This window comes from Bombus flavifrons, chromosome 12 (assembly GCF_040668555.2).
Source record: "Bombus flavifrons isolate JBK064 chromosome 12, iyBomFlav1_principal, whole genome shotgun sequence".
Taxonomy (NCBI): domain Eukaryota; kingdom Metazoa; phylum Arthropoda; class Insecta; order Hymenoptera; family Apidae; genus Bombus; species Bombus flavifrons.
The window spans coordinates 5,462,246-5,485,734 of record NC_138453.1 but is presented as its reverse complement, the minus strand read 5'-3'; the positions used below and the strand labels follow the sequence as shown (position 1 = coordinate 5,485,734).

Genomic DNA, 23,489 nt, shown 5'->3' with positions numbered 1-23,489 from the left:
ATGAAAACCTTGAGTCTTTGGTTAAGGCAAAAATCGTACTCTGACTGACTAATCGACTAAGAAAGTCTACAAATAGCATACCGTGAAAGACAGAAGAGCTTTTTGTTCTTGAACTATTATGTGCTCCGTATTGTTTCTTCGTTATTCTTTATATCAAATTCCAATAACTTATACACTTTGACACGATCGCTTTCTTTATACATATTACATTACAACTTCTTTTACTCGAATTTCAAATTTTAGTAGAAACGTCGTGTATTTTGTTGCTCTACTAAATGCGTAACAATGTCACGGAGGATTTTTCTTTGACGAGAACGAGAAGCGTTGGCGACTCAAAGGTGTCCGTCAGGATGAGCCATTGTTGAAGGCGTGTGGATTTTTCATTTAGCCGTGAAAGAGTAACGCGTCGCGGCCCAACGAATGAGGGAAGATTAATCAACGCGTTTGCGTTAGCACGCGTTCGCACCCAATGTTTCCCATCGACCACGCCGCCCCCTCTCGGTAGTTAATGCACTGTTAAAACGTGTAACACATCGAGTATCGCAGCGCGCTTAAGCGGGCTCGATTATTCGTGTTTACAAATTTCCTCGGGACCCGTTCAACGTAGGGATGGAACGTGGTTGTTTCGTTTAGCTTGCGGTTCGTCTAAACAATTGAATTTTCGGAATTTCCGCTATAGGCTTTTCCACCTGGATGATAATCATACTTTTTCTCTTGTTTCTCGTTTAACGACAACGTGGAAAGTTTATCACGAGGCCAGCATATAATATAATAAATCGAATTTCCCCTCTGTTTTATATATATCGAACAGTTAAAATACCACTACTAAAAGGCGAATAAAGTTATCAAGTGCCTTGTAGTTTATACGAGAAGCCTGGTTTATCACAGCGATCCATGAAGCATTCACTACGATTCCTTAACACCAGTCGATAACATGTTTACTACCAAAGTACAAAGCACGACATTTTGCGTGCTACTTATTACTCGATAATGTTAAGCTTAATAGCGTCATACGTGAGAAGCAAAAGGGTATCAAGAAGCTCTGACTACGTCGTACAAACAGATTAACCCGTTCAGCCCTTTTTCTCTTCAATATCTCACCATTCTTACTTAAAGAAGATTTACAACCCATTTCGGATTCTAAAATCACCTCATAAATTCCCTTCGGTGACCCCCGGCGGATGCACTAAAAACAATCCTGCTGCTCTATCGTTCTTTCAATCACGACCGAGCGCCGTAATATCGCGGCGACGATCGCGCTTAAAAGTGAAACCGTAGAAAAATACGGCCGAGATAAAATGCACGGCCGCAACGCGGTACGATTCGAATCAGAAGAATGGTTCTAACTTGCCCGTTCCGTGCTTCGTTACGCAGCTATAAAGAAAGAAGCTACGAAACCGTCGTTACGTAAAATTTTACGCCCTATTTTACTTATCCTTTAAACCGATTCTCAGCCGCGTACTGCACCAGCAATATCCGCGATCCATTTCCCTCGATCGCCACCACATTTCATCTATTCCCTCTCTTCGAACGTTCATTCGTCATTTATGCAGTCACGGGGATCAGGTATCTCGCGACGTAATTTTCTTCGTACAACGCTATGAACAAGATACTTCATTATATCTTTCAATATTTAACCCTCGAATAAAGAAGGCTAATTTTATACTCGTTACTTTCCGTTACATTTATGTGAACAGTGCAGGCAAGAACGCGATAAATCACATCTTCTATTTTTTTTACACGGAAACAGAGGTACTCATCAAGACTTTCTTTTATGATCTTTATACGAAGATTTTATTTTCTAAGTAAATTTTATTACCACATTCAGTCGACTTTACGTTTTATCCGTACATAGTAAAATATTCCTGGCAGTACATGATCTAGTCTCCGCTTGTCGAGGATTAAGGCTAAATATTTGAGGTGTTATTGGATGTAGTGCGTTAAATAATCACTCGGTGTTTAGGTCAACAATATATTTATTAACAAGTGTCTTCTTTTAATCGCGTCGCGTATCGCTTTCGGTTTCGCTAGTCGATCTCGCTGCCTGATTACAACTCGATTTTATCGCTTCCTGGTTCGAACCTAACTGTCGATCGGATTCGATTCTTTTCTTTTTGTCGCCCCTCGATATTCCCACTATCCACGCATTTGTTAGGCGTCCTCGACCGTTGCCACGCACGCCTTCTTTTCGAACATTCGGCGGAAGGACCGTTGGGATATTGATGGCTCATTAGGCACTTCGCTTCGGCGATATACATTGTTGCCGAGTGTCGCCACATATTAACTGGCATAAGGAAAGATAAAGGAGAATTTGTTTCCAAAAATTAAACATATCTGTAAAGTAAGTGATAAGCGTAAAGGGTGAAGTGTAAGATAAGATATGAGCAAACTAAAAGAAATGGGTCAGATGCTTAGGCTAAGGTATTCATTGAGAATTGAGATGCGTAGATCTATGTAGAGACTTAGTTGTACGTGGTAAAAACGTATTGCATATATGATTGAGGAGCTAGAGCCGCTCGTGAGTTGCCAGAGTTCCTATCATAGGATCGTTCAGGGATCGTGTTAGAGTTGCTATCAAAGAGTCATGTGAGAGTTAGGACACAAACGTGTATGAATTATGGAAGAGTTGATACAGCGTCGTACAAGAGCAGTCAAAAAGGCGTGGAATTGTCAAACTTATCGCGAAACGTTGTAATTTTAATAATTCATGCAAGATTACAACTCATTAATTTTAACAATGGCTTGTGAAAGTACTCGAACACCTACTATAAAGTATATTATATGTGTTACACGAATCCTCCTAAAATTTCACCAGCACTCTAATGAGACAGGACTATCGTGATTAGTTTCAAATTTTACCAATGAAATTATGGTGGTCGTGTCTTGTTACAATGTTAATATTTAAAATTTCGTACGGCGTATGCAATACATTGATAAAAAGTTTCTACAAGCTTTGAAATACTTCCGTCGGCCATTGTATATAACTTACGTTCAATACAATTGGTTGTTTCACATACGCAAACGTGATATCTCACGATATTTACGAATTTATAGAGGAAATTGCATCTAGAAGTGTCTTGTTCACAGATACGAAGGAGTTAAAAGCAGTAGCGTGAAAATTTCACAGGTCCCAAAATAGGAACAATGGCCACGTGCACGTACACTACACCATCGACACGGTTGATCCCGTATTTTTCCGGCGACAGCGTCGAAGCCGCTTCATCCTTATCAGACTTGACGCGAGAGAAGTTTACTTCGCCCCGTAATTCCCTCCACTCTGGCTCTTTCTTTCGTTTCTCTCTCTACGATCTTGCCTCTCGCCCTGTGCACGTACATGGTCGGTCCATAAGGCAAAGCCGGAGTTTCCCCATCGTCCACACGGTTCCCATGTATGTCGGTCAGGCAAGGCTAGGGTAGCCCATTGCCACGATGAATAAATAAAAATCGGTCGGGGAATCTGCCGGTGTAATTTATCGACACGCTATCGGCTTTCCGATCTGAGGAATGCACTCGAGAAAATCGAGGACAGTTCGCTCGTATATCAAGAATGCACGCGTCGGAGTTGGAAAAGTGGCAGAGACGAGAGATATTTCGAGCCAATACCGCTCTGCTGTCTCTTGAATTCATCCTTTACCCTTTTTCACGCTCCCTCTCTCTCTCTCTCTCTCTCCCTCTATATATCTATCTGTCTATCTCTGTCTTACACTCCAGGATTATTACTGTCTCGTCTACCACGCTCGAGAGTCGGAGAAATTATATCGTTTTCTCGTTACCAGTCGTGGTCCTATCGTTTGCAGATTTGAAGAGCGTGAATTAAGCCATTCATAAAGATTTGACGGAGCATTACGTCCACTTAGACGCGTTTCGAAATGCGGACAGTTCGAAAGAGAAATTTGCCTCTGTAACCACGCGCCTTCTATTGATATATCGTCTAGTAACGTGCGGTCATAGGACTGCGAGGGCTTAATGTGATTTACAGGAGGGACAGAAGTTGCTCGCGATGGACCGTATGTTTCGAAAGCCCTGGAGAATTATTGGATACGTGACATCGCGAGCTACCCTTAAGCACGCTGTACCCAGAAACTGGGTAAGAATCGATAAGGCGTTGTTCGTCGCAAGACGATGCATGCCTCACTTGTCAGCTGATGTCGTATAATCATATTTTTCGTCGACGATTGTCTATATATATATATATTCGTGTACTCGTACGACCAACGGTTTTGAACTATGCTGCGTTCTTGCCTTATTCTGTGAAGCGTCGGTTGACATTTTCCAGTAACGCGTTTGTAAGATGAAAAACTTGTTACGTCACGAAAACAAGTGGAAAGTGTGATTTTATATTCGATGAAAAATTATGAATTTTTGTGGTTTGTAAATGTCTTACGGCATTAACGACACAAAACTGATGAATTTTTAGTGCCACGTTCACTTTTTGAAGCGGCATAAATAATTGAGAAATCGGTAACAGACGTACGATGAGAATGGCTGACAAATGACTGTCCTATTCTACTTACATAGAACAACATAGGGTGTGATGGATATTTGGATGTTAATTACCGCTGTAATTGTACCCTGATTGTGTAATCATGAATAGCTAACTAAATGACGTTTCTACGAGTAGTAATAATATAGAACATGTATAGTACTTTTCATAGTGGAATAATGTTTAATTACGATGTCATATTAAAAAAGTTACGAAACACGGAGGAACGGCTAAATAGATCGGTGTCTTGTCGTCCGTAGCAAAGTAGTTTCGGTTTCGAGTAAGTCACGCTTTAACGAACAAACTTTACAGGAGCTTAATCTTATGGAACTTTAATAAACAAGCTTATTAGAAAATGATGCTTTAATAAACTAACTTTTTAGCCCGTTCCTTCATGAGAATATTATCCAAACCTGAAAGTATGAAATATACCGCATTGGAGAGACGATACCCGTTTTATTATATGAAAAAGTTTCACAAATTTTCGATACGTCTTAACAAGCATCTTATAAAGAATCAGGATCTTCGCGAGTTTCCATTTGAAGCTCGATAATCGCTCACATTGTTATCAAAATGTTTCCAACCGCTAGCCCCATGACTAACGAATATTTTATGCAAACAAGTATCGTTATTCGCCCGTGGCAGAGACGAAGGCAGAGAAGACGAATCTCATTCACCATGAAACGTTCGAACGATTAAAATTTATAATTTATGAATTTCACCGATGGTTTATGCAAAAAGAAATTTCATCGTTCAGCGTAATGTTTCACGATTTGCAGAGTTTGAAATTCTCAAGCGGCCTGTATTTGCCCTCTCTCGTCATATTTTCCACAGGAAAAATTAACGTCACCGCAAACACGTGACATCGTTTAAGCCAGGGAAGATTCTAACAAACACGAATGAACTGCTCGCGTCGGCCATTCTACATTTTTAATTTGTTGCATTTCTTCCGACTGAATCTACCCAATTGAATTAGATCTCTTGAAAAATTCATTTCCCGATATTCGTCGTATACAAACAGAGAATCGTTTTTAAACGCGTTTAATTTTATTCAATTTCAGATACCGGTTTTACCTGGCAACCAAGTAATAATAAAGAGAATTCATTCGGACGTAAAACGCATCGACGAGGAGGCAATCGCTACAAGAGAAAGATTCTTTCAACCGTTCAGCAACGAAATGCCAGATGCCAGATGTCTCACAGCTGTTATTTCCGCGTCTCCTGTCCACGTGTCGCCTTGAATATTCTTTTAATAACACCCCCTCGCTGGTATCGAACCATCGAGAGATTCTACTCTGGAAACATTTCAACACGACATAGTATAACGCTGTAGAATATGTAGATGGACTAGAGAGCGTACGCACGTAATTAAGAGCGAAATCAACGTGGAAAAATTCGGTCGATTTAACAGGCTCCGGCCTTCAGAGAGGCAAAAAAAAAAAAAAAAAAGAAATTTACAAAAAATTAAAAAGAAAAAAGGCGATCAAAGCTCTTGCAGCGTCCAACAGGCAGAAAACTCCGTCGGGTTTCATCTCGTTCATTGTTTAATCCGCGAATTGATGAAGTTCTGAACGTAGCGGAATTGTTCGCCTAGTCGGTCGAAATTTTACGCGACTTTTTCACCCGGTGCGACGGGAACACGTCGCTGAACACGGAACACGATGTGCACCACTTCGGCCGGAAAAGCATTACGATATGCATGGTTCGGTTTCGATTCGACCGTCGTTGATCGAAATAGAGCCGCGATCCTAAATCGTCGACTCTTTACGAGCAACCATTTTTGTTGTACCAGCTGTCTGCCCTTTATTTCTATTTGCTCGTTTTAACGCGCACGCCATTTTTAACAGGGTTCAAGAGATCGCTCGTGCCTGATTCGAATATCGTCGCCAACGGCTGGTTATATTGAATAAAAATAAACGGGGGAATGCACGTTGTTCCCGCACCTCGAATTTCGGCAACATTTCCCGCATCGATCTCGATCTTCCCCACTCCTCCATCCTATCGCTGCCCTCTGTCTATGTGTGCGCTTGTAACACATTTTTTTTCGTTCGTGCAAAATCGAATCGATTACGAGATGCTTCTTCGTCGATGGGCGAGTTCGATTCTCGTTTCGACGATGCAATAAAAACCCCATAAACAGCGTATCGCGAGTTCTGATCCCGTGGACGCGAAAATAGATTCCCTGCATGCGGACGATTTTCGACCGATAGCTCGATCTTGAAAACCATGGGATAAATGTTCGATATAACGTAGGTGATGTGGTGGTATTCGTCGGCTCACGCGAGACCAGATTGTGATTGAACAATAAAAAGTTCACTTTGCTTTTCGCCTTTGCTCTCTTTCTTTGGCCTTGCATCTGGCGCGTATAACTTAATTACCGGGTCGGACAATTAATGATAAAGCCCGTACTTTAGCAGAATTGGCGCGGCAATTAAATCCAATTACAGTCTGCTGATTCGACGCGGACGAATTTGCTTCGACAAATATTTCCTTCGTGTCAAAAACATCGCGTTGTTCCCATCACGCTGTTCATGACCGACAGTCTGTTTTTCTTAATAATCAATACGAGTCGTGCATCAATTGCAAACAAATCTTTTGAAATCTCGTTTTGTTGGCCACCTTCCGGAATCCCCTGTATTCCAACGCACCACTTATTCAGGATAGTAACAAGTTCGATTCTCAACAAACGCAACGATTTCTATGTTTGATCAGATATCACGTAACGGATTAATACCCTTGAAATAAAAATAATTGTTTCTAAACTTATTTGTAGATTGCTAAACGCGTTACGATTTTAACACTCGTATATTTTATCTATTTTAATCGTATCTAAGGGGAATGATTAATAAAAAATAAATGACTTGGCTATTAATTTGATCGTAGATATCGAAATTTAGAATAAAATTGTGTGATACAGCGAGAGTCGGAAGTGAACGTACGCCTTACAAAAATGACTTATCTACAAGTTTAGTTATATCTTTTGCTATTAGTTGGTATTCCATAGCGCATCATACTTTATACCTTTTCGATCAATCTTCAATCGATGCAACATACTTTTAGGAATTCTCGAATAAATTTCGTGCCTTCAAAGTAACCCCGTTTGACTCTCGCTGTATATGTACGTTTCAACATAAAGTGAAATTCAACTAGAGAACAGAACGTTGAGAACAGAGGTAGCCGACTTATCTCTGTATCTATTCGCGAGTTTCGCAGTTTCCATTTCCATCAAAGAAGCTTCAGGTCTAAAAGCAACTCGAGCCCAGGACGATCTAATTAAAAAACGAAAAATAACGAGGAGTAAATTCATCGAGAAGATGAGTTGCTTTGATTCGATTGCAAAAGGATGGTCGCGTGTGTCGCGATACCCGATACGTCGATAATGATTCCAATAGTGGGTTGAAGAAGAGGAAAAGAGAAGCGCATGAAAAAAAAGAGGAAGAAATGTAGAACGTAGAATGGAGTAGAGGGCATCGGCTCGTAAATAAAAATGAATCGACGTCGCGGGGGAGAGGGCGATAGATCAAAAGGTAGCTGCGGGCCAAGCAACGGTGGGCAAGCAAGAAAATAAAAGAGAATTATTGAAGAGAGAAATAAATCAGGCTCTGGTGTGTGCTCGCGATGCTGCCGCTGTTTCTACGACGAGTACAGGCCGTGATGGTATCAGAGGGGTCGCACTCCACGCTTCGAAATGAACGCGATAAGAGAAACACGTGTTGAGCACGCTTTCTCACCCTCTTTTCTTATGCCCTCATCTTCCGCTGTCTCGATATACAAACCCCTTTTCTCTTCGTCATCGCTTCCTCCACCACGCTTGTGTTTTTCTGATTTGTTCTTAGATCGAATATCTACTGCTCGACGAAGGCACGCCCCTGCCAACAGCAGAAGATGAAAGTATATGAAATATCTTGGTCGTTGTTTCATTGATATCGCGGATAATAATAGTTGGTATGAGTTTCGCCCGTGGATGATGGGTTTCTCGATAAAGGAAAGCCACAAAATATCGTATTATGATTCTCTGTGTCGTTACGATGACTTGGTTTAAATATTGTCTCTTCTTGGAATAGAAATTGCTGGAATTATTAACAAACACGCTTCTACGTTGAAGATCCTACAATTTAATTCTTCTCGGTTGAATGTCCTCCTTTCCTTGCGTTTCAATTGTTTGTTCTAATATTTACAATTTTGTTATTCATTATGCGATATTCCGTCTTTTCTCAACGATGGCCATTGTGAAGCACAAGATTGCTCCATTATTCCATAATACCAAAACAATTCTGCCTTTTTAGTGTACACGGTAAAATATAATGTAATACCTTCTAAGAAAATATATCACGCAGATTTCTCCGATATACCAACACATGCTCTTTCGTTTCGTATTTTACATAATTACGATAAAAGGGAGAACGAGTGAAAACGTGACGCGGTACAACATCGACACATCTTTTTATATTTAATGCCAAAAACCCTGGACGAAATATCGTTGGATAATTCGGAACGTTTACAAGAGCAAAAGAGAAGAAAAATAGAATCCCCTCGAAAGAACACGTAGGATACAGGAAGTTCGTATTAACGAGTAACATTCGGATGAAACTCGAAAGGAGTATCCCAAGCCTTTCGTTCTTATTACGCTCCTCGTCAAAAGAACGGCGAGAGCTCTGTGTTTTAAAATGAACGTGATAAGAGTAACACGTGTTGAACATGATTTCTCGCCATCTCCTTTCTCCAGTCATCTTTCTACTTTCTTTTGTCTTCATTTTTCTCTATGTCTCATCCCCTTTTTACTTCGTGCTCTCAATATATAAATCCTCACACTTCCGCCTCTCCTTTGCACCCTTTCCCACTCTGCCTTCTCTGTTCTTTCGATATCTCAACGGTCTGTTCTGCTCTTTTTCACGAATCTTCCCCGTCAAAACGAAAAAAAAAAGAAAAAAATACATTACTTTATTTATGTCCCCAACAACTGGGTCAAGGAGTAGGTTTTATCGAGCATTCTGATCAAAGAAATAAATCTCGTGCATGTTGAACCGTAATAATGACAATTATTCCGCAAAACGATACGCGATACGCAACAATAGTGGTCAAATTTAACAAATGATGACAAGCGATAGCGTGGTTTCTACGTTTCGCTAATATATTATTCGACGTACGTAGTAAATTTCCATAATATATTATTGAAAGATAGTTATCATAAATTTTCAGCAAGATAGTTTTCATAAATTTTTGCAGCATGTCGAGATTCTCGATTGTCCCGGTAATTATCGTAGAACGAAGTCGGTTCGATAAAATCTAATTCTCTTTTTCCAACATAACTCTCGAATATAGTTGAAACAGAAGCCAGTTCTGATTTCTGAATGCCGAGGATGAGCTAGATTATGATTAAAGAATTGCGTAACACGAATTGCTTAATATATGACAAAATTGCATTCACGAATTCGTAGAGATTTAGAAATGAACACCGAAACGGTGGAAATCGGAAAATAGCGAGATATTTGAAACGGAGGTCACGGACCTTCGGATCGTTCGCAAACTTTACCCGCGCTCGTCAAATACGTTCCGAGTCTGCGGCGTCTAACTTGACTAATTGGCTCTCCACTGGAACTGAATAATAATTGAATAATGGAATATTGAGAGAGCGCGAAGAGGCAACAGCACGAGTTTCGAAATTTTCGCATGCTCGCGTTCAATCGTCAAATGTTTCACACGACTCAGATTCGCAAGCCGTATTATTTATCTTCCGATTTTCCAAGGCCAATTCGTTTCTTTTTCTTTGTCTCTATTAAAATACCCAAATAAAAATAGCAATCAAAGCGATTTTATACGATCTTCGTATTTGCAAGAAACGGGTTTGTGCCCATCATCGGAGATTCAAACGAGAATAATAGTCACGAACGTAACGAGAATCTAATTTTCCGCAACGAAAGAAAAATCGATGCCAGTTTTTTGCGGTTACGCGCGAATGGATCGCGTAATGTTCGATTCGATGAGCCGACATTAACACCGTGTAATCCTGAATCGGCAATCAGGGATTGAAAACCTTGAGTCGGGCAATGATTCGGCGTTTGACGGGTTAGGAAAGTTTTTGCCGTGGAAAAAGGGTGAAAGGAAAAAAGCGAACGTACGCTCCAGGGAATCGGGGTATCGGTAGAAAAATGTTCTTCCTAACATGTAAGTTTCAAAAACTTTCCCTAACTGAATTTTAACTCGGGTACGAGTCGTTCTATTAATATTTCCCTCGCGAAATGCACTTTGAAAGTCAAATGGCTGGTGTGCATCTCTTCTCTGTTTACAGTGGTACATCCTGCGAGGAAACTGACTTCCTATTAAGTCTTTCACGTCGCGTATATTTTTCGCGTAAAGCTATAGCGAGGAAAGTTTACGCTATTTATTCTTTAGAAAGTGCGGATCTTTATGTACGAAAAAAGAACGATGCTTCGATCAATGATTATTCGGATAGTTTACCTAACGACTTTATTGAACACACCGCTCCATTATTCGAGTTCCTACAAAAACTGATGTTCCCATAACTTAAACTCATCTCATAAACTCCAAACCGACATAAAAGAATCCAAATCGAATCGTAACGTATCGCAGTTAAAGCTAAAGTTCCCGAGACATTCTTAAAATTACGCAAACATGAAATCGAAGGGAGTACTTCTTTATATCTTAAAAACACGACTATGCAATTACTTTTCTTGGAACGCCAGAGACACATACCATTTACGTATCCGACCACCAGACGATAATATCGGCACGTGACTGCGAATAATTTTCCTCTGTCACCTGCAAAAACGTCGTGCAACGCCGCGTCACGTTCCATCGCGTGAGATATTGCCGATCATCCTACGAGAGACCGGGCATCGTTTCAATTTCCCGTGCGTCGGCTTCTTGTTCTCCGCCGGTGAACTTGGTCGTATCATGACGAACGACCGAGGCAACGGCAGCACCATTTTTCTTCGACGTGAAATTACTACCGAGCTCTTTAACAAACGTCGAGTCATTGTTATCGCGCCGGGGAACGACGTGGTCCGTCGCTTTTTCGCGATAACCAAGAGGGCGAAGCAGAGGCGGAACCTCGCTGGATGCCACATCTATCGTCGAGTCTCGAACGTCGATCGTTCCCGTTAACACACGAGTGAACAAAATAAATAAGACGTTGGATCGAATTTATAGGAGACGAAACTGGGTGAAGTACGCCCGGTCTGACTGCAATGTCCTATTCTACTTGACACGATCTACTTGATGGTATCGTTCGAGCGAGGTCCAGACTAATTATTTTTTAACGCCGCTTCCAATTAAACTAACTAAACGAACTTTTAAATCCGGTATACATACTTTATCGAAACACATCGATCCATTTCTTTTTTTAATACGAAATCGAATTTTCAAATTACATAGAAGCTTAATTGACGTACATAGAGTTAATTGGCGCACAAATGACTGATTGTAATTGTATTCAATCGAGATAAATTCAGACGAGAATAATATCGCAGTAATGTTGAAAAATTAGAGAAACTAAACGAAATATTAACCTAACAACAACCTTCGTTAATCACCGATTGCTATTGCTAATAACGTGCGCTTGATTTTTAATTTTCCCGTTGCTAATTACAATCATCAATACAGAATTCACACATACCTATCTCTGTTTAGCAGCAGCCTGGGCATCTTCCAGCTCCAAAAACTCGCCGTGTGTCCCGGCCAAATCGTTTCTGCTTTTCGTTATCGATGCGAAACCAAATCGCAGGTGCTCGTCTTCGTTCGTAGAAATCTCCCTATTTCCCGTGAAATCTGCTCTTCGGGTCTGACAGAACCAAAAATTAAGCACAAAAACACAGCACAATCGTCCTTGAGAGATAGCTGAGACCGCCTCGTGTTACCGGCGATCACCGATCGACCGTCTCATACGATACGTCTCCGAAGGCGTCGCGGCGCTCACTGCGGAGACTTCGCTGCGTACCCGCCCTTATAGCATCGTGTTGCGCTCACACCGTGCCCCCTCCCCTCGCTCGGTCCCCTCCTCCAGCGTTTCTCTCGCTCTTCACCCTTCGTTTCAACCCTCTGCACCGTACCGCGAACCTCGTGCACCCCTCGCGCCATCCTGACCACCCACGCCGCCACCCTGACCACCCATACCGTCACCCTTCCATCCCCGTACTCTGCACCGTCACCATTGCCACCACCCACCTTAGAGGATAACGCAAGCGTTCTGGAATAAGCGTTCAAAAGACCAGCCGAGGCATTCTTCGTGTATGCTTCGGTACCTTGTGCGCGAAAAATCGAACGGCTTGAGAAATGAACGTGTTCGAGATGCAGTTTCGCTGATTTCAACGATCGAACGATTGGTATCAGCATATCTATTTTTGTCCTTTTTCCTTCTTTTTTTATTTTTTTGGTTTCGTTCGAGAATTACCGATAGATATTTCAGATGGAAATTGGAATATTATTACGTTGATTGACATCGAGGATTATGCTTTTTGTAAACGGAAGGATTGTTAGCGAAAAAAGGTTGGATGGCACAAGGTCTAGACAGATTCTAATTTACTCGAACTCACTGGCACTCGCGTTATCCCGCTGTAAATCACTTGGACTCGCTCCAGTGCTCGTCATACCGCGCGTGAACGTCACGCTAACCTTCTTCGATTCGTTCCAACTCACGAGGACCGGTTTCAATTTGAGCGAACTTCTAGAATCCACTGGAAATCCTGCGGAATCGTTTCAATTCGTGCTAACTTTTCCCACAAGCACACCGACCTGCACGAACCTATTTGGATGTGTACTGAGAAACTCGTGGATACCTCGACTTCTGTTAACTGTTTCGCAATTCTACTGCTCGCTCTAAATCATATTAAATTTCTTAAATTCGATCTGCTTCGAATAGATCGCAGCTTCTCTGACGCACGACCCGCGTCTAATCACCGTTAGCATAGCCAACTCGAGTTATTTACATTAACACAGGACCCAATAGCAAATTTCCCTATCAACTGTTTTGCAATTCCGCCACACGCTTTAACTCATGTTAAATTTCTCAAACAAATCGGAGCTTCTCTCACGTAAAATCTAATCTTCCATCATTCTATCATTCAATTTGAATTAGTCATATTAATCCCGGGAGGGATCCACATAAAATTTTCTAATTTCACTTCGTGCTAAATTCTCTGTCCCCTCGAATCTGTCTCAAATCACGTAGTGTCCATTTCTAATTCACATTAATCCGCTACTAACCTCCTCAAGCCCAGAACTCGCGTCAACCCTCTTTCCAAAGTTCTCTAACTCGCGCAGCGCTCTCGTGTCAATAGATCTAGCGATAGCCGCGCGTATCCGCTCGAATGCGCGTCAATCCGCTTCAACTCGTTTGGATCCGCCTGCTCGTAAGTCTCTACGCTTGTCACGTACCTGCATGGTATATAACATCGCGTCTCTCTGACGCAGACGTATGTCCAACTGTCGGTGGTGAACGTCCCGCATCATTAATTTATCCATCGCCGAGACTGCTCTGGGGCAAACGGGTCGTGACATCCAAGCTCATCAGACAACCAGGAAAGCCCAGGGGATGATGGCTCGAAAAAACATCCTTTTCCGAGCATCTTTGGCCTGGAGATGATTCCATCGTCTTTTGTTCTTTGCTTTGAACGTATCTGGGAGAAGGTGATTGTTTCATACCTCTGCCAGGTGTTGCAGCTGTCGTTCCTTTCTTATTTTCTCGCGTTTCAAGAGCCGAAGGAAATTGAAGACGAAACAGAGCGTTTCGTTTAAAAACATGACGCGAGTATAGAGAGACATGGAGTAACGCGAGATCTTCCTGAGTTGTTTCTCATTATAAAGAGATTAGTAAAACAGGTAATTTGACAAATTGTAGGCTTTTGCATATATTCTGAAAGTTTTATACGCGTCTTGGATTCGTCTTAAGGAGATCAGATTCGATTCATTTGATATGGTTTGCCTGAAGAGATTTTTCAAATGTTGGATCCCCGAGATGTTATAACTAATTAAACTGCGGAATTTTATACATTTATGGGAAATTTGAAGTTGCAAAAATACATGTAATATAATATATAAAATATCCAAAATAAGGTATTTATTATAATATTTAGTAGATGAAGCAAATTTCTATTCTAATTCCATTTCTTTATTTATGTTCATAAAAATAAAAGAAAGTGCATAAAAATCCGCAATCTAATTATAATTCACGGATCTACTTGTATTACAGTTTTAAGTATCAAATGGTATATTTTGTATTAATACTATATCGTTACACTCAGATTTGCTTTCTATCCCAGTGTCGACGACATTTCCATCAAATCTTCTCTGAAGGGATGGAAGTAAATTTAACGAGGCTAGTAACAAAGATCTCGTTTATTCGACAACCAGTCGCGCTCGTACGGCACGCGAGCGGGAGCGCAGGACGAAATCTACAAAATCGTATGTTCGTATACAACTGGCACCAAGTTGCCTCGTTAAATCCTCGGCAGCTGCTCCTTCGTGATACGCAACGGTTGGCCTGAAATATTTACCGAATACGCAACAGCAAACTGCACCCGGGATAAATTTATTACGGCTAATATTCCCTCGATGCGCTCTTACCTCCCTTCCAAGCAATAAAACATCGTCAGATAGAAAAAATATGCTGAATTATTGTCTTAATGCACGCATAATATCACCGTTCGTGCGAGTTTCACCGTTCGTGAAGTAAAGGATGCTCGAGGATTTATGAGGCACGGGCGCGATCAAATATAAAATCGTTTCAAAAGATAAAATATACATTTTGCACGGCACACGCTATCGATTAAAATGCCAGTCGCGTAGATACGCGACAAACAGTATTTGGTCTTTTCAATCTTATAATTTCATCGCTTTATAATATCGTAATCTTTATGAAAAGGCGATTGATCGAGCATCAACGAAGACGAGATGCGCATGACATGCAGTAATCTATAAAACGCTTGTAACAAAGTGAACAACAGTCTTACAGCAATAATTCCACGAACATTACCATCACCCCGCGTGAATGAGAAAAGAAGTAGAATATGATACGTCGTACGACGTTTTGTCCTATCTTATAATAATAATTATATAATAATTGCATCATATCGTGTGTTCATGTAAAATTCTCGCTTTTGACTTGAATCGGACTACTTTCTCATGATGCAGAGTTAAACATCGATGTATTAACGTATTAATCCACTAGGAATTGTAATATATTGATACTGTCCCACTCGATCCACCTTAAAAAGATAACTGCAATGCGAGGAAAACATCGAGCTTACACTCACAAATGTTAACAACGATATAAACTAGGCGCATGAATTTCTAAACTCCTTGAATCGAAGCGTAATACTTAAGGCATTTGCTTGTGATTTAAAATTTCGTTTATGAAGCGTCACCGTTCCTTTTTCACGATCGAGATAATAAAAAACTTAGACTCCCGTTAACGTCGAGGAATCGTTTGAAAAATAGCTTATACACGGATCGAAGGTAAAGTCTGCGAGGTGTGAAAAACAAGAGGAAAAGTACGATTGATGGAACAGTGGCGAGTTTGCCTCATTCACCGACTGAAATTCTTCTTGCCGACCTCTCTGTAATCTTCGCTTCACGTTCGATTCCTTGTTTCCTATACCGTGGAGTAATCCTCGATCAGGTTCTCACCGAAGTGAGTTATCACGTAATCGTGGTAATACATCATTATGCAAAGTGGTTGTCCGATAATGAGACTCGCCCACACTGTGATATTGCCCCATCTGGCGCCGCAATGCTTCTGCACCTTCTTACTTATCAGTGATAATGGTATCTGGAAAATCAATTAAAAAAGTTTCTTCATCGAGGGTGGCAGACTGCAAATTAATATTAATCCTTCGACAGTTGGATCGCTTCCGAGAAGATGATTCTTCCGCGGGAAACTTTCGAGCGACTGAGATAGCTGATATCGTGTCGGAGGATTTCTTTGGTTCTTTGTGTGACTGGATGTTTGACGAAGGAATTGGTTGATTAAAATTTCTTTCAACTCTTTCGGTACAGTACAGCTCGGATCAAGAGAGTGCCTATTGGCTGAACGTAGATGAACGTTTCAAAGTTTTAAGCCTGCGAAGATCGCGATCCTAGAAATTCCCGCTGCGGTGTATCTGAGAAATGCAGTGAGTTTAATAATATGCACTTCAGTGACAATGTTTAATGCAGTGGTGTAATGTTTCCTCTTTTATATAAAAAGAATGTGAAAAATGAACTAATAAAGTAACTAAGTTTGTAATAATCATTTAAATACAGTGACCAGAATCCTCCGTTGATGCGCGTATATCTGTATAACGATCGTTATAAATAATACTAGTATGTTTGGGATATATTTTGTCATAATTTCAGAAATATAGAAATGTCGATGTCATTCTAAGAAATTTGCAATATCAAAGTCCAGTCTGGAGTGACAGACACGTAGAAATGTTATATGTAATACAAAAGCACTTCGTTGTTAATAAACTTGACAACGTGTCTATAGAAAAATATTTGTAAAAAGGTTTCTTATGTAAGTGACAGATTTCTCGCGACCTCTGTAGAGTTAATAATAAATTCTCAAAGCTACTCGGCAGCTATTCTTCATTTATATGAGGACAAAATTCTCGAAGCTAGCGAGTGCACCAGCGATGGGTGATTATAGTCTCTCACCGTGCCGAAAAGATTGAACATCGGCTCCATAGACATAATTTAGATCGTGAGTCGAATATTATACGAGTAAATTTTACCTGTCCCATCATTCCCAGGAACGCCCACGTTTTGAACGTCTTCAACGGCACGCTGACGAGATACTCGTGGAAGAAGGCGCTGATGAAGAACACGATGACGGACGCGGTCGTTTTCCCATAGCCGATCTCGATGATGGGAATGTACAAGTGCCTGGAACCAAAATAATCGCGCAAAAACGTTTCAAGCTTGGGCACGATTAAACGGAGGAAAATTACGCGGCCGTTTAATAGAAAGGATCGGGGCGTTCTCTGGCTCGTTTCCCTCGACGATTCTCTGTGCAGCGAAAATACCCGAGAGAGCGTCTCCTCGGCGTGTAGTCGCCCCTATTACAATGTTGTACCGCAAAATAGCGCGCGCAAGCGTTAAAAAAAGGACGAGAGAGGCGAAGGAGAACGAGGATGTAGATAAGGAGCGTGGCGTTTAAGGATCAGCGTGGGCGGAATCGTCTCGAAAAATTAAAGCAATGGCTGTGCAAGTTTGTCGGAATAGCGACACTGTGGTATGTGTCGGTTCACAGAATGGGGGAGGGGAACGACACGAGTCACCGAGAGACAGGAAGAGATCGTTAGCTGGCTTGGTTATCAGTAGCAGTGCATTGGAATGAAGAAAGCTGCAAGACGGCGAGGGAAGAGGAAAAAAATGGCGCAAAGAAAAGAGCCGGCGTATAAGAGCGAGAGAAACGGAAGGAAGGAAGGAAGGAAATTCAAAGGTGGGAAGCTGTCGTCGTGGACGGTTTCGTCGCCGCGATGAAGAGATGCCTTTCCTTAAAGGTCCACTCTCCTTGTTGCTCCACGAAATAGCGGCCCCTTTTCTTCTTTCTGTTTCGTTTTTACCATTCCTCCTTCAATCTCGGTCTTTCTCCTTCTCTCCACTTCCCTTGCTCGTGGTTCTCGTCGTCCATGGAAAAGACGCTTCGAAATATCTTCCAGTTATAGAGGCATTATAAGTGCCGCGGGGAATAAACAGCCTTAAGTGCGCGCACCACGATGCGTATCGGCTTTTCCCATTACAAACCTGAAAAGACGCCGTCTTCGTCGACAGTCGTCCTTCCCCCTTTCCGCCGTCTGCGACCGTCTACGTCCTCTCCCTGTACCCATCCTCCACCGTGCAGCTTTTCCATTTTCACCTCTCGCGCCCATTCCCCTCCCCGCCCTTCGCTCGCTTTTCTACCACTCGTTGCCGCCGCGGTCGCATGGCTGCGTGCCAGTTGCAGCTCGCAATTGCAGCTGCATATCTCGGCCCAGACAGAGAAGAAAAAAAAAGAGGGAAGAAGGAAGAGAAGAACGCGGAGAAGAGTTGGGAGCACAGGTGCAGTTCGAAGAACGTCGAGGGACGGGAATGAAATTCGAGTCTTGGGAACGTCGCCGATTCCGACGTTTCCGAACAGCGAAACAGATCTTTGTTTCTGTCCGGTTAATTATATAGAATTCAGTTAATTGCAACTTGATAAGATTCTTTCCCGATTAATCTACCTCGGACTGAGGCGTTCACAGGCCTTGGACATTAACTGCGTTGCGTATCTGTCGAAACTCGGCCGTTTCACTCGATCTTCATGCACAGGCGTGCACCTCCTCTCCTCTGAGAGTTATACCTTTAGACAGTAAAGAATTATTGTTTTCTCGTGTATCGTTTCTCACGAGATCCCTTCGATCCTCGGATTTCCAACCCTTCCACGTACACGACACCGTTCGCCTCCCGCGGCCCCGCAATAACAACTTTTCCACGGCTACCTTTTTCGAGGATTTAAACTTTCCGCGGAGCTACTTTCGAAGTAAAAGCGGCCGTCGTCACCGCGGTGGCGCGAGTTGTTAGCGGCACGTGCACCGGCAAAACCGGTGGAAAAGTGGAAGGCCCTATATGGAAAGTTTCTCGCAACTTTGCTGATTGTATTGAGCGAGCGATGCATAATCCAATGGAACGATGACGGGTAAGACGTATGGGAATAAAAAGTGCCAACAGGACGTAAGCTCGCGCTTATCTGACAGTGTACCCTGAACAAGATTTATCCAAAAGTTCTTGGAAAATCGTAAATACTAAGTTTGAACTTGACGATAGGTGACTGGAAAAAAAAAGATATTTAACCTTCGAATAATCGTCAGAGTACTAAAACGTGATTCCATATTGAAAACGTATGAAATCACGTACTACAAAATTCTATATACTGGGATTTGAATATCACGCCTAATTGTTCTCGATTGAAATTAGTTTTCGACGTGTACAGATGTGAATATTTCATTTGTTACACAACGATTCAACCACTCTGCCATATTGTTACGAGTACAAGAATAGCATTGTAACAGTCGTGCATGATTCGGGCCAAATGGAAATAGCAATGGTTTAAAATAGAAACTAATTAGAAGTGACATCGATGGTCGGTGTTACGCGCAAACGCGGCTACGAATTAATTTTCCGAAATGAACGTTAAAACAGAAGATTTCGACGCGCACGGATCTGCAGGTAGTTCCATTTTGCGGCAGAATAGTTTTCAAACAGCAGCCGCCGTCCGACACCCTTTCCAGTTACACAGACATTAAAAGTACTACTTAGAGTGGCAGCGGTTATATATATAGAGGGGTGTAGAGAAAAGGTGGGAGTGCACGGTAGAAGCTAAAACAATTAGCCGCAGAGCAGTTTCCACAGGGGTTGAAAGAGGCGGCGGTCTGAGGGATGGTGTACAGGTTACGGGGGAAAGTCTCTGATTCGCGGAAATTTCTCTTCCTATTCGGAGACCAGACAGGTCCCGGATTCTCGCGAAAAATGTAATTAAATCTCCTTAAAGCAGGACACACTCGTTAACGAAGTTTAGCCGCTTAGGCGAAAAGAAGCTCGATCAAAAGTACGACTCGCGGCTGGATATTGTTTTCTTTCTGTTACCTCTCCTCGCCGATCTACCTTTATGTATCACGCCTCGCTCCTATCATTTACACCGTCTACTGCGGAACTATTCGCCAGGAAAGCTAAGTTTCATAATTTCTGCGCGCTCAAGCTCGAAATGACAATTTGCAAAGCTATTTGAAGTACTGTAACGCGTTCGATTAAACGTGACATCTTCTTCTGAATCTTAATGCAAGTTTGATCATACCATCGATTTTACTAGAAATAACTCGAAGTAGCTATCTTTTAACTCGAAGCTAAATTATGTCTCTATACTATATCGTTAATCGTAAAAATCTGCAAATTACTACAGCCCGTATTTGCAACGTTATACGAACTTCAAATTCTATCAAATCTATACTTTTCAGCGATATAACACGATTAACTGTCACGAAACAATACAAGATTCAACATCTTAAAACCTCAAAATTGTAGGTATGCTAGCAGCCTGATGCGAGATAGAATCAAAATGGTGTAATCTAGCCTAGGCTATCGCTTAAACGTAAACGGTGGCTCCATTTCGAATCGTAGCAATCTACGATCTAACCTTTTATACCGGTATTTTTCGATCGAACCAAATAGGGTGTGCGCAGGATCGTTTACTCGACCAAACGGTGGCTGGTCGTCGCACGATCGAAATCCAACGTATTGTGGCGCCTGGAACATCGTATCAGCGATACTTACCGCACGGCCCACCGATGTACAGGCATATTCCATGTCCTCCAGAAGGTGTCGATGTTATCCGCATTCCACCAGTCGCAGTAGAAATTTCGATCAGCAAAATGTAACAGTTCACCCATCAGATTGAGAAGCGAATGGAACATCAAGTAGAAGAAGCACAGCCAGACCAGATGGTTTGGTATCTACAAAAACGCACGAAAACAAATATACGTTCATACGCGTGGTTAAAAAAGAGCATTTGGGATTATAACGAGAGTCGTATGTCAGAAGGGTGAACATTTATTCGGAGAACGGGTGCAAATGGAAGTCACTTTCATCTTCTCTATTACCGGCGGTGAAATGTTTTTCACGCGATGTATCGTTTCGCGCGCGTTGATCTTTGTTAGATCGCAAATGTACAACATGCGAGGGCCAGATAGCCGACAGCGACGCCAGCCAATATTTTATTTCCCTTTGTTTCGTATCTTCGTCCGGGGGCGGCTCGTTAATCCAATGCAAATTCGCGTCTCTCGATATTCCATTCCCGTAGCCTTAGGCGACCGTGCAATTTCGTGTAATTCTTAACCAGTGTTAGCGCACACTCACCGAGTACAGAAACTGGCTGGGAAGAGGAACGACGCGATGGGAGGAAGAAAATATGATAGCCGCCGAGGTGTAACTACTAAAGGAACATCGATAGCTGTTTCGCGTTTCAGAATATTTAAAATAACCTGCTAATGACGGGACAAAGAATTAACTGGGGCGGTACGAAAAAAAGAGAAGGATCGGCCGCGTTATTCACATTGGACTCCAGGGCGAGAGGTAATTCTACGCTCGAGTCAGCGCGTCTTGTTAAGTCTTCTTGTTGCCGAGTCTTTGGCAGCGAATTTCCGAAAAATTGCGACGAAATAATATCACCGGGAGAGTGCAATCGCTGCACAGAATCGCAGAGAAGAACACAGAGGAAGGTAAAAGGCAATCGTGTCTGCAGCGAGATCAGACGGATTCTTCCGGCGTAACCATCTTCCTTTCCGGCTTGCCCCACTCGGTCCAACGAAGAATTTTGAAGTTATTTCGTTTCGAATGTCTTCTCTAATTCCCCCTGAAGCACCCTCGCTGCTTCCGTTGGCCCTTTACGCGCTCCAAAGGACTTAATAATGTTGCCAAGCACAAAGGTCAAGTCTGTTCTGCCGGCAGGCATTCGTGGCACTTTTATGAAAAGAGAGGGAGAGCACATCTTTCTTCGCAGAAGATAGGATCTCCTCTGTCTTTCCTCATTTCATCACTCCTTTTTACCACCATCACCATCACCACACCGCTATTGCGCCTCTCTTCCAGCATGGGCAGTTCACGTACTTCGCAAAAACTTACCTCCTCTTTTAATTTCGTTTACCTCGGGTATGACGTCGGTTAAAAGAGTAGAAAGGGGTAGAGCACGAAATCACCCACAGGAGTGGGCGGGATAAAACCTTGTTGAACCGTTTGAGACACGCCAATGATACCACAAAGGAAAAAGTGGTCGGGAGAACTTTGAGTCTCGGCTTCCTGGCCAGCGGCTATTTCAAGAACGATACGGCTTCTACCGTGGCCCCAAGTTTCCATCAAGGAGGAAAAATCTTGGCGGGTGATATGTGACGCGGCAGAGCGAGAGACCCGCGGGAATTTGAATTTTCTCGGTTCGTTTGGTCGGCTCGTGGCAACTAAGTTTTCCTATTAAGCCCGCTCTTTTCAACGAACTGCTCCCAGTTACGTTACATTGTTATACTTCACTCTTCTTCTTTTTTATTCTCGAGAACCCACGAAAAATTATTTCCTGCTTCGGCGAAGTTGTTTTAATCTATTTAAAGATTTAAACCTTTCTTTCCTCTTGATAAACGTTGTTTTAATACATCAGGGACAAGACGAGGACCATGCAGTTACGGGAGTCTAAATTTCACAACTCGTGCCAACTTATATCGAAGATATAACAAGTGTTTAATAAAAGATCGAATCACTATTACGTGAAGCTTGCTGTGCTCAAATAGATCCAGTCCTTTAACCAAACAGAACGAACGTGCTTACGTTTCGTATCAAATGTTAGTCTACCGAAGATTGTATCGTTATTAAAGCAATATTTTTTCAAGAGATCGTCCTTGTGGCTCAAAGAGCGGAATGGAAGATCGATTCCTGATGGGAAATCGTATCGTGCTCGTCGGAGAAGAAATAATGACAAGGTTAAAAAGGATCGGGCAATTTCTCCGTCATCTCGACGAGACGTCTATAAAGTTTGCTCAATTTTTCTTCCGTTCTTGATTGTTATTCTTATATCCCGTTCTTCATACGATAACAGCTACTCCCGTTATATTACATAGCCGCCTAGACCTTGCCACTGCAGTAAATAGTACGTGACATGCTCCCACGAGGGCAATGATGAGCAGACAGAAAACGAAAAGCGAGAAGAAGAACAAAAAAAAAAAGAGAGTACGAAGCTGAAACGTGGCAAAGATTCCGAGGAAAATGGAAAGAGTATCGATTAACAATTCAAGAATTTTCAAAATGTATACGTTATTAGAGTTACAAAATGTAGGGTTAAGATACAACAAAAATAGTCAAAAATATTGCGAATGGTATAATGAACGACGATAAATCTTTCCAAAGAATTAGCAATCAGCGCAAGTCGGATACATAAATTGTTACGACGATCGTTGATCGCACTCATCCGCCACTTTTACCCGATCGGCTAACGATACCAGCCATCACGATC

At 42.0% G+C, this 23,489-nt stretch overlaps 2 protein-coding genes across 2 annotated transcripts in view; both read right to left on the bottom strand.

The window, feature by feature from the left end:
- The window catches only part of LOC138185484 (uncharacterized), a 40,156-nt gene extending 27,710 nt beyond the window's left edge, over nt 1-12,446 (bottom strand). Inside the window, 1 exon segment of the mRNA XM_081833762.1 lies at nt 12,120-12,446. The gene's annotated coding sequence lies outside the window, so the exon portion shown is untranslated.
- A 3,296-nt stretch (nt 12,447-15,742) lies between these two features.
- The window catches only part of mdy (diacylglycerol O-acyltransferase), an 86,954-nt gene continuing 79,207 nt past the window's right edge, over nt 15,743-23,489 (bottom strand). Inside the window, exons 10-12 of the mRNA XM_069124457.1 lie at nt 20,771-20,949; nt 17,212-17,362; nt 15,743-16,268 (exon numbers count right to left, since the gene is read on the bottom strand). Of these exons, the coding sequence (XP_068980558.1) occupies nt 16,092-16,268; nt 17,212-17,362; nt 20,771-20,949 (507 nt within the window). The 3' untranslated portion in view covers nt 15,743-16,091. The remainder of the gene's footprint in view (nt 16,269-17,211; nt 17,363-20,770; nt 20,950-23,489) is intronic.